Consider the following 16362-nt stretch of genomic DNA (forward strand, 5'->3'; position numbering starts at 1 on the left):
TAGGAGGGGTGGCGCCGGTGAGTCCAAGCCAGGAAGGTAGGCGTGGGCAAGTATGAGCCTGACCTCCGAGGCTTTGGGCACCTGCCATTTGCGAGGAAGTGGGGGGTGGTATCTGAATTTGCCTGGAGCTAGGTTCCCGCTTCCGGATTACCTCTCCTCCGACACCCATCCCGCCCCCCAGGCTGGGCGTGGTCTGCTCCTATCCTCGCCTCCCCTCCCCAGGGGGCGGAGCTGGGGGAGGGGTCTCTGCGATCGAGTCACGTCCAACAGGCGGAGCGGAGCACCAGGAGGCCGGCTGGGGAGGCGCCACATCCGGCCGCTGACTCGTGTGTATAAAGCCGCGGCCGCTGCACTTGGCTTCCAACAGTAGCTCTGGGCCCTTCTCGGCTGCAGGGGCAGCTGCTCCAATGCCCCACAGCGGCCATGAGCGTCCCGCATTGGTGGGACCAGCTGCGGGCTGGCAGCTCGGAGGTGGACTGGTGCGAAGACAACTACACCATCGTGCCTGCCATCGCCGAGTTCTACAACACGGTGCGTGCAGGAGTGGGAGCTGGGCTGGCAGGCGGGCTGGAGGGAGGGGAACGTCCCTAGTTGTGGCCGCGCCAGGAATCTGGACGTGGGTCTCCACGTTTATCTGGGGCATTCTGTCTCCAGGGCCAGAATCGACCCGCGCCCCCTCCTCTGCGCTCCTTCCAGCTCTCCATCTGTCTTCTTCGGTGCCTATCCTGACATCTGGGCTCATCCTCCCCCTGTCATTTCCTTCAGATGGTTCTATTGTCTTGTTTGATCCTCACCAGTTCTGAAGCCAGTGGACCCTGTCAACCCCTCTCCCAGGAGGATGACTTGGGCTGGTGAACCTGCCGGGACAATTCCCTTCCCCGCCCCCTCCTCCCCCCCCAGGATTTCTGTGGCGTGACGCACTTGGGTCGCATTGTGCGGTTTTCCCCTGCATACCTGCTCTAGCAGTCCGGGGAAAGGGGGAGTCCCCTAGCAGGTCACAGGGGCAGGGCCCACTGCTACCGTGCTGACTGGTTCCACCCCACAGGTCGAGCTACTTTGGGCCAGAATCAAGTTAATGACTACTAGTTCTTATTTCTTTGTCTTTAGTTCCCAGTCTCAGTCGAGCTCCAAAGACAACTTCCCCAGGCCTGTGCCCTCTCCAGTGATTAAACCTGGGGAATGAGAGGGAAGTTTGGGAGTGATGGTGTGTGGGCAAGCTGAAACTACCCCCGCCCCACTCCCCGCAGTATCCCGGGTGTTGGAAGTCTTTATGCGAGGGAAAGCTTGAAACTAGAAGGATGTCTCTTCTTTTCACTGTGCAGCATGGCTCAGGATTCCCAGACCAAATAGAAGATGCTGCATGGTCCTTTCTCCTGCTGCCCCCCCCCCCCCCCCCACACACACACACCAGGAACTCCTGGTTTATGAGTCACTGTGAATTTGTGATTGTTCTCTAGGATCGCTCCCTACTCCCTAGATTTGCGGGGAGAACATCCTTGGCAGTAGCCTGGAGGAATCTCTGATGGGCTAGTCCCAGCCCTTTCACTCATTGATGAGGAAACTGAGCTCTAGAGAAGGGAGCAGTCATGCTCAGGTTTCTGGCACCATCCAGAAGTCTGTACGGAGTCTCCCCTCCATCCCTTCCTCATCAACACTCCTGCTTCTTATTTATGACCAGGTTAGTTCTTCAAGAAAGCGTGGCCCTCTGCTGTCCGTAGATACTGTGAAAGACAGTTAGTGGAGGTGGCTACAGCTCACCTGTTGTACACCTCCTTTCAGAGCATACTCTCGGGTGTAGACGGGCACACAGGATGGGCTGGGGTGTGGCTGGGCGCTTTCATAGTGGTAACTCATTTTCTCCATTTGTAAGTGGAGAATGCTACTAAGGATTTCACCAGAGACTTAAGGAACAAATGGCAGTTTGGGGACCAGTTCTCACATACCCAGCAAGGTAATTCTCTGTAGAGTCTGAGGCCAGTTGAGATTCAGGCCTCGATACTTGGCCACAAATTGGTCTAGGCTGTGCACTTGCCTTGAAAAGCCCCAGAGCACTGGATGAGGGGAGAGTTTATGTTGTTTTTACTTTTAATCTAGTCCCAATGGAGCTGGGCAGTGAGTGCCAAAGTCTTAAATTTTTTTTCTAAATGTTTATTTTTGAGAGAGAGAGAGAGCGCGCACACGCGCAGGGGAGGGGCAGACAGAGAGGGAGACACAGATTCCGAAGCAGGCACCAGGCTCTGAGCTGTCAGCAGAGAGCCCAACGCGGGGCTCGAACTCCTGAACTGCGAGATCATGACCTGAGCTGAAGTTGGATGCTCAACCCATTGAACCACCCAGGTGCCCCCAAAGTCTTATTTAGAAATGAACTGTCGGGGCGCCTGGGTGGCTCTTTGGATCTTCAGCTGCGGTGTCTGTGGGTGATTAGCCTGGCTGGTCCACCTAACAGACTTTATTTTCTGGATACTCCTAAACTGCATTTGTGTTAGACCAGCAGAGAGCTTTACATCTCAGAGAAGTAGTTGGTCACCTGACTTTATTGAGTATAGGTCCAAAGAATTTAGCAAAAACCATTTCCTTCTTTCTGTTTCCAAGCCCTAGTTATCTCCTGAAGGTTATCACAGGACAAACCGGGCTTATCTCTCTTATATTGAGGAAGACCGTGACTATTACTTGGTGATAAAACAGTTTCTTAAATCCTCATACTAAGGCGGCAGGTCTAACTATCCATTTTAGAAGAAAATAAGCATTCCTCATTTTAAGGAGAAGTTTAAGGAATTGAATATATAAAGTCCAAAGAGGACTGGGAGATGGATCCAGAACCTTCTTAATGGGTCTTGGGGGCAGCACATCATTACCACTTCAATTACTGCCGGCTACATTAATTGTTTGCTAGGTGTTGAAACTCTGCCGTGTACTGCACAATCACCCTAAGCAGTCGGTGCTCATTATTAGATCCATTTGATGAAAGGAAGAAACCAGGGCTAGATAGATTTTGCAACTTGACGAGGTCAAGAAAATGGCAGTATTAGCGTTAAAACTTGGTCCATTTGACCCTGCAAGGATACTTTTCCTGAAGATCCAAATGCTACTGCAGCTACCTTTGATTTATCTGGCACAGTACAGGTATATCATTCATTGATTCTTTAACTTGAAACTCCTGCCTTGGGACCTTTTGACCTACAGGATAAAACTAATGATGTTTGATATGAGAGAGTGTGTTGAAAGTAGTTTTTTGCTATAATTGTCCTTCATTATAAAATGTTAACCTTAAAAAATAAAAGTTACTTTACCACCTGCAAAAATGGGTTTATTTCGTAATAACAGAATTGCAATTCAGGATAAGCAAGCTATAGTAAAACCATAGGCAAGTCCAACAAAGGAGAGGAATGTTATCTTATGGAGAAGGAGGAAGTTGGGAGGGGTTGTTTTGAACTAGAGAAAAGCAAGAGTTGAGGGTGATCGCTTCTCATTGGCTGAGTTGCAGGGATCATGGATTTCTTGTGGGAAATGCAATGTACATCTTTCCCCATGGGGGCCTGTGACTGACCATCCATTTCTGTTAAAGGGTCTTCTGTTAAAGGGTCTTCTGATAGTGGTCTGTAGTTGACATCGAGTGGCAGGGGCTTCCCCTCCCAGCCTCCCCTTCTAGCATCCCTTCAGTGAGGTTTCCATTTATTAATTTTCACAAAAAGCGATCATGGTAAAAAAAAAAAAAAAAAAAGTTCAGAGTATGCAAGTTATAGTGAAAAACAGGCTTTCTTCCATATCTTTTCAGACCTTTTCTAAGTCGTTGTACAGAAGACATGTATTTGTGTGAGTATATAAACTATGTATGTATAATGTATACATACAATATCTAAGTTTTTATTTAACCCAGTTGAGATCATACTACACAGACTCCTCTTGGTGTCTTCACTTAATAGGGTCTTGGAGTTGGTCCTATATTGGCTCATATAGACTTCTTTTTTTTCTTTACAATGTCTAATCAGTATTCCACTTACTGGACTGACCATAGTTTATTTACCCATTCAGTCTCTTTTTGATGGACAGTTTGGAAGTTTCTGTTTTATTGCCTTCCTCCTCGTTTTTGAGCCGTGATGCAATGAATGTCCTCATAGATGCATCTGGGTGTGCTTTTCCCAAGTACTAATCCTCCGTGGGGAATTGCTGCATCAAGGAGAATGTTTACTTAAAGGCTGATCATTATTGCTAAATGGCCCCCCAGAGACAGTATCCTGGTTTATACTCCCAACTGACGATGTTTGGGTGTACAAAGCATTTTGCCTTCAGGCTCTGCAAATCTCTGTTGCCTCAAGTCTTGTCATCATCCTGGGCTTCAGCCAAGCCCAAATATCCCTTCCAAGAACATGTCACACTCTTTCACAACCTTTTGTTGCTTGTGCATATTTTGTACTGTTTCTTCCACACACAAGTTTTATTGACTTGAGTTCCTTTTTACGTTTTAAGTTTTCAGGCTCTAGTCACATTGAAGAGAAAGACTCTAGGACTTGCTGGGTCAGAGAAAAGTAGTGTCTGCTTTTTAACCACTGGGCTTTGCTTTTGGGGGACTCTATTGCTGGGCAGTGACTCAGGGGGTCAGAAGGAAATCAACTAGTGCTGAAAAGAGTCTTGAAGCAAAATATATGCCTAAGATCAGCTCATGATTGGTCACCTTTCCAAATTAGGTCTGCCAACAATGAAGGTAAGGAAAGCAGTTCTCCTGATAGGCCAAAGCCCATGTCTCCTGTACTGTAGGGCAGAATTACCTAGATCCTGTATCTTTTTTTTATTATTTATTTACTTTTTTATTATTAACACTTTTTTTAATTTTTTTTTTTTTTTTTTTTTTTTTTGAGAGAGAGAAAGAGACAGACACAAGAAGGGGAGGGGCAGAGAGAGAGAGAAGGAAACACAGAATCAGAAGCACACCCCAGGCTCTGAGCTGTCAGCACGGGACCCCTCACGGGGCTCAAACTCACGAACCATGAAATCATGACCTGAGCTGAAGTCAGACGCTTAACCAAGTGAGACACCCAGGAATCCCTGGCCTGTATCTTTTCATCTATAGATCTATTTACTGGGCAACTACTGTGTTCGTGTCACAGAGACCAGACCTGCAGACGGTCATCGGGTGGTGAAGGCCCTACCAGAGATGTGTCCAAGCTGGCAAGGGTACTATTCATATTCTGCACGGGCTTGGTATACTGTGGGGGAATCTTGCAAGAAGCCTTCTGAGTAGGGTGACCAACTTGCCCTGGTTTGTCTAGGCCTCGCTGATTTTAAAACTGAAAGCCCCATGCCCCGGGATCCCTCCTCAGCCCCAGGCAGACTGGGACGGTTGGCCCTCCGGTGGCAGGAGGGGAACAGAATGGAGGGTTCGAAATCTGCATACAGTTAAGATGCACAGACTTCTGCTCTTAGAGGGGAATGCCCCTTAGCTGTTTATGAACCTCCTGCTCAGGAAATCTTTCAGCCTGTTGCTTTGTCAGCATTTACCCTCTGCTTGGGAAAGCGCACACTCATGTGCGTCAGGAGGACATTGCCGTCTGTTCCTCCAGATTATTTTGGTGCGACACTTACGGAGGAATTCTTGGAATGAGGAAATTTCTAAGGAAATAATTAATACGTTTTAAAATTGTGGTTTCCTTTTAATCAAAAAAATCTGCTCTGCAGACATTAAGCAAACCTATTCTCCAAAGCAGTAGGCTTTAAAAAATATCCCTTGGCTGAAATATTCTTCAACTTGATTGACCCAGACAATGGTAAGGGGAAGTTCATTTCTCAGAAGAGATGGGGCCATTGCATATGTGTTTTAACCAGGACTTGTTTGTTTTCTCTATTTCTTTAGGAGTTCCTTCCTCTTTTTGTCTTGGGGGGAGTCTCCCTCTAATTTTGCCTTTGTCTTTTCATAGATGGAGGCCTTTAAGGGGCATGGTGAAGGCCAGCAGTCACTGGTAGATCTGGGCTGGGAAGTGGCAGTAATGTGATTTGTGTGTTATTTGGGAGTGTGTATTAAGATGGGGCCTAATTAAATTGAACTCCTTAATATGTGCATTAAAAAAATGTTTGAGGGGTGCCTGGGTGGCTCAGTCGGTTGAGTGGCTGACTTCGGCTCAGGTCATGAGCTCGCGGTTTGTGGGTTCAAGCCCTGCATAGGGCTCTGGGATGACACCTCAGAGCCTGGAGCCTGCTTCGGATTCTGTCTCTCTCTCTCTGCCCCTCCCCTGCTCACACTCTGTCTCTCGAAATAAACAAACATTTAAAAAAATAAAAAAAAAAAATGTTTGAAGTCCCATGATTTTCCTATAGGTATAATAGATGACTTCATGCCTTTGTGAGCAGTGTGTAAATACATTGAACAGTGATTAATGTGCACATGGCTGGTGGGAATGTAAATGGACAGAGCCAGTTGGGGGTAGGTTGGCAGTAGATGGTTCCACCTGGCTGAAGAGACGGAGATTGCAAGGACTTGAGGCAATAAAGATATATTGGGATAAATGGGATGCCTGTCTGGCTCCGTCAGTAGAGCATCTGGCTCTCGATTTCAGGGTTGTGAGTTCAAGCCCCATGCTGGGTGTGAAGCTTACTTAAAAAAAGTTATATATATATATATTATATGTATATAATATATATATTCTATATAAAATATATGTAATATATTATATAATACATATAAAATATATATAATATATAATAAGTATATATAATACATATATAAAATATATATACTATATATAAATATATATAATATATATGTATATAAAATATATAATATATATGTATATAAAATATATAATATATATGTATATAAAAATATATAAAATATATGTATAATACGTATATAAAAATATATATATATATAAAATATATATATAATACTTTTTACCCCGGGGTAAAAAGCAAAATGTCTTCTATCCCCCAGCATTGTAGGAGAGGCTATAAATTGGAGCTCCTTGCACTGGGGAATGGTTAAATAAACCACTGGCATGTGCAGCATGTAGAGCAAGTGAGGTCAGTCTATCTGAACTAAGATGAAAAGGTTTGCATGGCCTGTTGTTGAACGAGAGAAGGAAGCAGAGTGATGAAGTTATTATATGCGATGTGTGTGCCGTCGCATAAATGCAAAGAAAACGACCTGAAGGCTGTGAGTCTGAGGTCGATGGTGATCTCTAGGGAGGAGGACAGCAAGGAGACTTTAGCTTTTTTAAACAGGAGAGCACATTTATGTAGAAGAAAGGAGAAAGATCAGGTTTTAAGTTACCTATGGTAGAGCAATTCCATTTTCTCCTTCTCCCCCACCCCCTTCCTTCCTTTTGTGTTTAACAAAAGGAGAGCCACATTGAAATCATGTCCTACGTACACAATTCAGGTACAGCTCAGAGCTTTTAGGTAACCACTGAGGAGTTAAGCCAAGGGGGTCAGAGTGTGACTAGGGGCTTGGCAGTGAAAATCAGCTCTGGGCAGTGGAAACAGCTCAGTGCTGGCCCCTGTTCTGTGGGTGACTGCCTCTTTGACCTTGGCCAGCCTGGGAGCCTTTCTGGACCCTCATGTGTTGCCCCTTGTAAAACAAGGGGCGGTCTTAAACCCTCTTATTTTAACTCTTAAAGATCTTTCATTCTTTCAACGATTCCTTGGAAGGTTGAAGGCTGTGGTCATGACAGTGAACAGCTTGCTGTGGGATAATGTACGTAGACGGTACACTATTCCTCCTTAACCTGCTTGGTGAAGGAGAGTTGGCCGTATTTCTAAGACTGGAGACTGTACGCCAGCTGGGACATCTGAGACCATTTATTCATAGTCTCGCTCAGGGTCACAGGTAGCTCAGGGGCTTCCCATGTGGGATGGAGAAGATCCCCACTGGAGCAGACTCACCAGGAAAAAAGTACCCTCTTCTCCAGAATGGTGCAGCCCCGCGGGGGATTTCAGTCTTAGATTTTAACCACAGGCGCCAGCCCCGCTCCCATCCTGCTGCTGACGCAGGATCTGGTTCTCCTCTCTTTACTTACTTTATTTCCCTCCTACCCGGCCTTTCTCCCTTTCTAGAAGCGGTGTCACTTCTAACCGCTCTTGCTCCCAGATGGTGACAGGGACCTGCATAGGCCACTGACATAGCCAATCCTTACCTACACACCTCAAGTCCTGGGGTTTGCTGATGCGTTTTGATTCGTTGTGCACCAGTGCAATTTCCTGGGTCTGGTAAAGCCTTTCTACCCTGGTTCCTTCAGTTCACTTCAGACACCCATCCTCTTGGTTCCCCTGTGGCCTCCTCTGTACTGTTCAACATGGATGACTGGTCTTCTGAAGGATGCCAGGCCCTTGACTTTCTGGACTTTATCTGCCCCATCCTCCTATCTCTGAAAGTTTTTTTCTAGTCTTTTGTGTGTGTGTGTGTGTGTAATCCTCCCACCCCTCCCCATTGGTGTTGCTCTTTTAGACTTAGCTGTGGTCTTCACGTTCTGCATACTTCCTGTGCCTGCAGTCACTTATGAGTCATGATTAGAAGTGAAACTTAAAAAGCTGCGTGTCCCTACCACTTGGTACCTTCTAGGATGGCCCTATTTAAAAACAAAAACAACCAGAAAATAACAAGTGTTGGCAAAGTGGTGGAGGAATTAGAGCCCTGGTACGTTGCTGGTGGGAACGAAACATGGTATAGCCACTGTGGGCCACCGTGTGGTGGTTCCTCAGTCAGTCAAATATGGTATTACCATTGGATCCGGTGATGCCAACTTGGGCATACGCCCAGAAGACAATGAGTAGTTAACAACTTGTATATGGATGTTCGTAGCAGCACCATTCACAACAACTCATTAATGAGTAAAGGATAAACAAATGGGGTATTCAGATGATGGAGTATTATTCAGCCACAAAAAAAAGAAGGAGTTACTGATATGTGCTACGACATGATGAACCTCAAACACATTATGCTAAGCAAAAGAAGCCAGACACAAGGGTCATATATTATATGATTCCACCTTTATGAAATATCCAGAATAGGTAGATCCGTAGACACAGAAAGATTAGTGGTGGCCAGAGCCTGGGGCAGGAAGGAGGGAGTAGAAGGTGCCTGCATACTGGGTATAGGATTTCTTTTTGGGGTGATGAAAATGTTTTAGAACTAGATAGAGGTGATGGTTGTATATTATGAGGGTATTTAAGGACACTGAATTGTACACTTTATTTTTTTAATTTTTTTTTAAATGTTTGATTTAGTTTTAAGACAGAGACAGAGCATGAGTGGGGAGGGGCAGAGAGAGAGGGAGACACAGAATCCGAAGCAGGCTCCAGGCTCTGAGCTGTCAGCACAGAGCCCGATGTGGGGCTCGAACTCACGAACTGTGAGATCATGACCTGAGCCGAAGTTGGACACTTAATCAACTGAGCCACCCAGGTGCTACAAGAATTGTACACTTTAAAATAGTTAATTTTATGCTGTCTGAATTTTACCTCAATTAATTTTTTTTTTTTACGTTTATCTATTTTTGAGACAGAGAGAGACAGAGCATGAACAGGGGAGGGGCAGAGAGAGAGGGAGACACAGAATCCGAAACAGGCTCCAGGCTCTGAGCTGTCAGCACAGAGCCTGACGCGGGGCTCGAACTCACGGACCGCGAGATCGTGACCCGAGCCGAAGTCGGCCGCCCAACCGACTGAGCCACCCAGGCACCCCGTGAATTTTACCTCAATTAAAAAAAATGTGGGATACAAGAACTGGCTATGACCACACCGCCCCCCAAAAAAAGATTAAAAATAAGTTAAAAAAAAAATTTCAGGTGAGCCGGCCAGCATGATAGTCACTAGCCACTTGTGGTTTCTGAGCACATGTAATACGGCTGGGCCAGATGGAGGTTGCTGGAAGGATGACATTCATACTGGACTTCAAAGCCTTATGTGAACAAAAGAATGTAAAATAGCTCATTAGTGATATTTCAATAGTGATTATGTGTTGAAATGTACTGCTTTGTGTATATTACATTAGATAACCTATACATATTTTTAAAAGCAAATACCCCCTGGAGAGAAAAGAGGCTTCAATCCACACTAGAACCTGAAAATTTGATCTTTACCTAAGGTTTGAAGCTGCTCCCATAATCAAAGAGATGAGAAGGAGTCCCCATGAAAGAGGTCTTAAATTTCCCTGTATCTGCAGTTAAAAAAAAACACACAAAAAAACAAAAAACGTAAGAGCTTAGACAAGAGGTATGGCCACATTCCTCCCAGTTTGCAAAGAGCATATTTGGAACACACGGCTTTATTTTTTGCCCTTTGACTTAATATTTCTCTTTTCATTTTACATCCCCCCCACCAGATCAGCAATGTCTTATTTTTCGTCTTACCGCCCATCTGCATGTGCTTGTTTCGTCAGTATGCAACATGCTTCAACAGTGGCATCTACCTAATATGGACTCTCTTAGTGGTAGTGGGTAAGTGGATTCATTTTCAAGCTTGGGCTGAAAGGGAGGAAATGGAATTCTGCACACTTCCTGTCCTGTTTGAACATTATGTTTTGTAAACCAAAGTCACTCTGACGTCTCAGCCAACTTTTATTTTGCTTGCTTGACGCCAGAAGGAGGGCTCTTTTGAATACGGCCTTGATAACAAGGTTGACTGTAATTATCACTTAATTGCCTTCGAAGGTTTATTTATGTAATGGCTACCGGTGCTGTGCCATTGCCATTTTCTGACAACTTCTGAAGACAATCACATGAAATGATTGAACTCTGATGAGACTTCAGTGTAACGGATCAAAATTTAAAAAAAGAAAATTCTAGATGTTTGGAGCCTTCATTGTTCTGGGAAACACTTGTGCAATTTCCATTTCCTTCCACAGGCAGGTTGGGAATACTTAACGGTGAGAGAATGTTGGCTTGTTTACTGCCTGTTCCCATGAAGCCTTGGTGGATGAGGACAGAGTGTGTCTAACTGTGGGATTATTAAAGTTCTGATGTGCTGACATTGGGTCCTGCTTGAAATCTGCTCTCTAGGGCTTTGAGCGTGCATGCCTAGGTGGTAGGGGTTTCTGCCTTTAGCTTCTGCTTTCAGTGCGAACGTGATCTGGTGACTGGGACAGTGGTTGGTTGAAAGGGCGGTCCTTCAGCAGTGTATTGAATTTGTGAGTCTGTTCTTCTGTGGTGACCTTTGTGATTGGTTGTAATTGATTCTAGGAATTGGATCCGTCTACTTCCATGCAACCCTAAGTTTCTTGGGTCAGATGCTTGATGAACTTGCAATCCTTTGGGTTCTGATGTGTGCTCTGGCCATGTGGTTCCCCAGAAGGTATCTACCAAAGATCTTTCGGAATGACAGGTAAGCTCGTGCTAAACATTTTTGCACTCACTGCTAGGTGCAGTACCCAATATATCCACGTACGTATCAAGAAAAACAGCACACGATGTAGCCTAACTTTGTGATGAGCTTATCATATACTTGTTTAATATCCACTGATTGTTTATTGTGTCAGACCATAAACAAACTGATTAAAGAGGAAATTTCAGTATACTTGAAGAATTTATATGCTAATGGGGAAAAAAGTCAAATGTCTCCCTTTAGGATATGAACAAAAGTGCAAAGATTTTCAGTGGGGGAGAAATTATGGAATGGTAGTTCGAAGACCTTTGGTTTGCTGCTAGAACATTTCCTCGAGTCCAGTCGAGTTCTACCATTTGCTAAGTTTACAGAACTCCACTAAGGAATTAGTTCCTGCAGTTATGGATTCTGTAGTTGTCAAACGGTATTGGTTTATACTTCTGCTGAGATCTACACGCATGCACACACACACACACACCTTTAAGCTGGAAATTCAGAATTTCAAGAGTGGATGCATTTTATTCATTAAAAAACCTTTAGTGTTCATTTTTATTTTGAGAGAGAGAAAGAAAAAAAAATGAACAGGGGAGGGGCAGAGAGAGAGGGAAAAGAGAGGATCCCAAGCAGGCTCCGTTTGAACTCACGAACTGTGAGATTAGGACCTGGGCTGAAATCAAGAGTCGGACGCTTAACTGACTGAGCTACCCAGGCGCCCCAAAAGATGCATTTTCATATCTATTATGATGCTTATATGGTTATTCATCCAGTAAGTATTTTTTTGAACACTTAACTATGTAATTTTCTAGGCACTGGGCTTTGGCAGTAAACAAAACAGTAGTCTCTGCCTTCAGTGAATTTATACTGAAGTTGAGGAGGGTACAAACCAATGAACAAACAAACAAACAATACAATGTTATGTTAAGTGCCATGATAAAAAGTAAAGCTGGTAAGGGGTAGTGGTGACATGGGGTGCCGATTTAGAGTTTGGTCAGGGAAAGCCTTTCTGAGGAGCTGTATGAGGTTTGTTAATATCTGAAGGAACAGAAGAGAGCCAACCTCATAACAATGAGAAGGGTTCCTAGAATATACTACCCACATATATTTCTCTGTAGGACACTGTTTTGTCACTATATATAGATGTAGTCTAAAAACATGGATATAATTAAGCAAACTGTGTATACCCAGGGAAGAGCTCTACTGGGAAAATAAAAGAATTCCTTACGGTTTTTCTGGTACTGTGACCAGGAATAGGAATTTTATAGGTGTTAAAGATGAGGCTCTCTTCTATGGATGGAGGTGGAGGAGTGTCCATAAAACACTCTGACTGCAAAAAGCACATGGTATCCTAGTTTGAGAATGAATGAACTGATCTTTTTTTGAGTATATCTTTTTGTATATGCACAGAAATGCCTGGAGGAGGAAGACAGGCACCGATACCATTGGCTATTCTTATTTTTTTATTTTTATTTTTTTTAATATTTATCAATCTTTGAGAGAGAGAGAGAGAGAGAGAGAGACCGAGTGTGAGTGGGGGAGGGGCAGAAGAGAGGGAGACACAGAATCCGAAGCAGGCTCCAGGCTCTGAGCTGTCAGCACAGAGCCCCATGCGGGGCTTGAACCATGAGATCATGACCTGAGCCCAAGTCAGTTGCTTAACCGACTGAGCCACCCAGGTGCCCCACCATTGGCTACTCTTAGGAATGGGGTGGGGAGGGGAGAACCTTCACGTTTGCTTTTGATCTATACTGCTGTATAGTTTTTGTTTTTAAGGAGTGCATGTTAATTTTTAACACTAAAAGTGTATTTTAAAATGAGATAGGGAGAAGACCTACTTCAAGCGAACTAGCTGTACAGTCTTCATTGTACAAGAAGGATTTGAATTAAATAGTATTTTGAGTATCATTGAGCAGCTCAGGTATCCTCAAGGTTCCTGGATCACAAAACCACAAGGGAGTGAGCCAGCTGCTTACTAGAAGTGATAAGAAGGGCATTCCAGGTCTTGGGAGAAATACGGTCTCCTTGGCTGAGGCTTTCTCCTCAGTGGGGGAGGGAGGCTCTCACGTGTAGCAGGTTGGTTTGGGCGGTCTCCAGTTTCCAGTCTTGTGCGTGTTCCGCTTCGGTTACGGGACTGGAAAGGAAGCACTTAGAAAGCCCTGGGAGGTGGAGAAGGAGCTTCCTGACTCTGGCTGAGAAACATCATTTACTTTTGGCCTCTCCTGTGGTGTCGAAGGTGCCCACCGCTCACCTCCATCCTTGCCCTGAGCCTGGGGCGTGGGAGGTTGAGCGCTGAGGGGCCTCTTGGTTCTCAGATCTGAGCTTTCAAGTCCTGGGATCTGAGGGAGAAGCTGCAAGCATGAGAAGAATGGTTTTGTTTGTTCATGGCCCTCCGGAGGTGCCACTTGGAATTCCAAGCAACTATTTTTATTTTTATTTATTTATTCACAAAAAATTTTTTTTTAATCTTTATTTTTGAGGGAGAGCGAGACAGAGCGTGAGCGGCGGAGGGGCAGAGAGAGGGAGACACAGAATCGGAAGCAGGTACCAGGCTCTGAGCTGTCAGCACAGAGCCAGATGTGGGGCTCGAACTCATGACCTGAGCTGGAGTTGGACCATTAACTGACTGAGCCACCCAGGCGCCCCTCCAAGCGACAGTTTTTAATGTGTTCATGATGTGAAAAAGAAAAACTTTCTCTTTCTTGAAGGGAGAAGTGGGGAAATGTTATGAGCAGGAGAGAGGAAAACGGATGTATTTCTAGAAGCTTACCAACTTTTAACAACAAAGCCCATATCATGGGGCAGAGAAGTCAGTACCACGTAGGACCTTTTTCATCGCCAACACCCTGCACCTTTTCTCTGGGAAGATGTGACCCCACTGTTTTTAGCTTGGGGAGAGTCCTTGGGGGCCCTGAGCATCCCAGATGTTTATGTCCCTGGCTTTGGGAGCGCCCTGGGTTTGAATCCTAGCTTTTCTGCCTACAAACAGTGTGATTTGTCTTGATTCTTTAGCTTTCTATTTCCTCTTTTTTAAGTTTATTTATTTATTTTGAGAAAGAGGGAGTGCGCACGAGCGGGGCAGGGGCAGAGAGAGGGAGGCAGAGGATCTGAAGCAGGCTCTGTGCTGAGAGCAGACAGCCTGATGCAGGGCCCAAACCCACGAACTGTGAGGTCACGACCCGAACCGAAGTCAGAAGCTTAACCAACTGAGCCACCCAGGCACCTGTTTCTTCACTTGTCAAACTAGGGAAATAATCATCTTGTGAGGGGATCCTGCAGAGCACACATGGTGAGCATACAGAGTTAGCTTTCATTACTACCAATGGCACGTGGAGATTTCTGCCGAGCATTTCTGAGATATGCACGTACATTGAAGGAGAAAGTGGGAATTGAAGATGTGAATGAACATAGAAGAGGGATGGTGTTAGGGGAGAATAACACGTTATAAATAAGGAGTTCAGGTCTATTCGTCCACCTTCAACTTGCCAGTGACAGGCAGAGCAAGACGACCAGACCCCTTTTTGTGAGCCTCACTGCCTGTGACATGGGGGCAGGTGCAGCTCTGTGCCCAAGTGGTGGGCCAGACCAAGGACTTCACGTCAAAACCAGGGATCGTGTGGCTTCACTGTCAAAATTTACCAGTTGACGTCTGTTTGTGATCTCGACTTTGCAGGAGTGGTTCTAAAAACACATTAAAAGTAGTTCCAGCCTGAGATCTCTGGAGAAAGGAGAGCAGAGTGTGGTGGCTAAGGGATTGTATCAGACAGGCATGGTTTTGGGTAGTAGGTTTTGTTTTTAAAGCCCTGGTACCTCAGTTTGCTCATCTGTAAAGTGGAGATAAGAAGAGTACCTACCTCATGGGGTTGGAAATATATGGGAAAATCCTGTAAAATATACACTACAGTGTCTTGTACAGAATAAGATCTCAGTAAATGCTAGCAGTTATTACGAATGTCTAACATTGGTAAGTATTTTGAAGGTAAGGTCTAGAACAGCAGGGAAATTAACGTTTATGATATAAACAGGAATAGTTGGCAGGTAAAAAAAAAAAAAAGCTTTCTTTTATCTTGCCTCGAATGTCCTAAGAATCATCATACGCTCAGCTGTTGATGGTTATTAATAAAAACATTGAAAAAAATTTTAATTATTTATCTTTACATTTTTTATGTTTATTTATTTATTTATTTATTTTTTGAGAGAGAGGCAGCGTGTGAGCAGGGGAGGGGCAGAGAGAGAGAGAGGGAGACACAGAATCTGAAGCAGGCTCCAGGCTCTGAGCTGTCTGTGCTCCAGCACAGAGCCCGATGCGGAGCTCGAACTCAGAAACCATGAGATCATGACCTGAGCTGAAGTCGGATGCTTAACTGACTGAGCCACCCAGGTGCCCCTTACTTTTGAGAGAGAGAGAGAGAGAGAGAGAGAGAGAGAGAGAGAAGCAGAGAGAGTGGGGGACACAGAATCTGAAGCAGGCTCCAGGCTTTGAGCTGTCAGCACAGAGCCCAACATGGGGCTCGAACTCAAGAACTGTGAGATAATGACCTGAGCCAAAGTCGGATGCTTAATCGACTGAGCCACCCAGGCACCCCGGTTATTAATAATTTTTAAACATTTTTGTTTTGAGAAAATAAACTCCCAAGAACAAAGAACTATTATAGGCTAATTGTTTCCATTTCTTAAAGATTTATCCTCCTGTGATTTTTTTTTTTTTTTTTTTTTTACCATTTTGCCTCCACATGATCTAGGGACAGCTCTCACCTTATAATCCAATTCAGTTTTTGAGTTGCATGGGTGCAGACTGGGGTCTGGCCATCCTGCTCTAGCTGGGTAACTTGTGGCCAGGGGCTTAGACTCTCTGGGTCTTATCAGTTCCTTACTTATAAAACGACATGGGCAGACCTTCCAGGACCCACTGCTGTAGTCCTATGAATATCATGGTCTGGTTGTTCTAAATAGATCATGTTTTAGTCCTACAGGGTAGTTTAGAGCAGTAGATCTTAACCGGGACATTTCCATCCCTTAAGAGACATCTGGGAAGTCTGTGGATATATTTTCAGTGGTTAC

At 44.8% G+C, this 16362-nt stretch overlaps 1 protein-coding gene across 1 annotated transcript in view; it reads left to right on the forward strand.

Moving 5' to 3' along the window:
- The first annotated feature begins 305 nt into the window (after positions 1–305).
- The window catches only part of ACER2 (alkaline ceramidase 2), a 34796-nt gene continuing 18739 nt past the window's right edge, over positions 306–16362 (forward strand). Inside the window, exons 1-3 of the mRNA XM_060609682.3 lie at positions 306–531; positions 10310–10424; positions 11166–11307. Coding sequence (XP_060465665.1) covers positions 424–531; positions 10310–10424; positions 11166–11307 — 365 coding nt within the window. The 5' untranslated portion in view covers positions 306–423. The remainder of the gene's footprint in view (positions 532–10309; positions 10425–11165; positions 11308–16362) is intronic.

The sequence above is a fragment of the Panthera onca genome, chromosome D4 (assembly GCF_046562875.1).
Source record: "Panthera onca isolate mPanOnc1 chromosome D4, mPanOnc1 haplotype 2, whole genome shotgun sequence".
NCBI lineage: Eukaryota > Metazoa > Chordata > Mammalia > Carnivora > Felidae > Panthera > Panthera onca.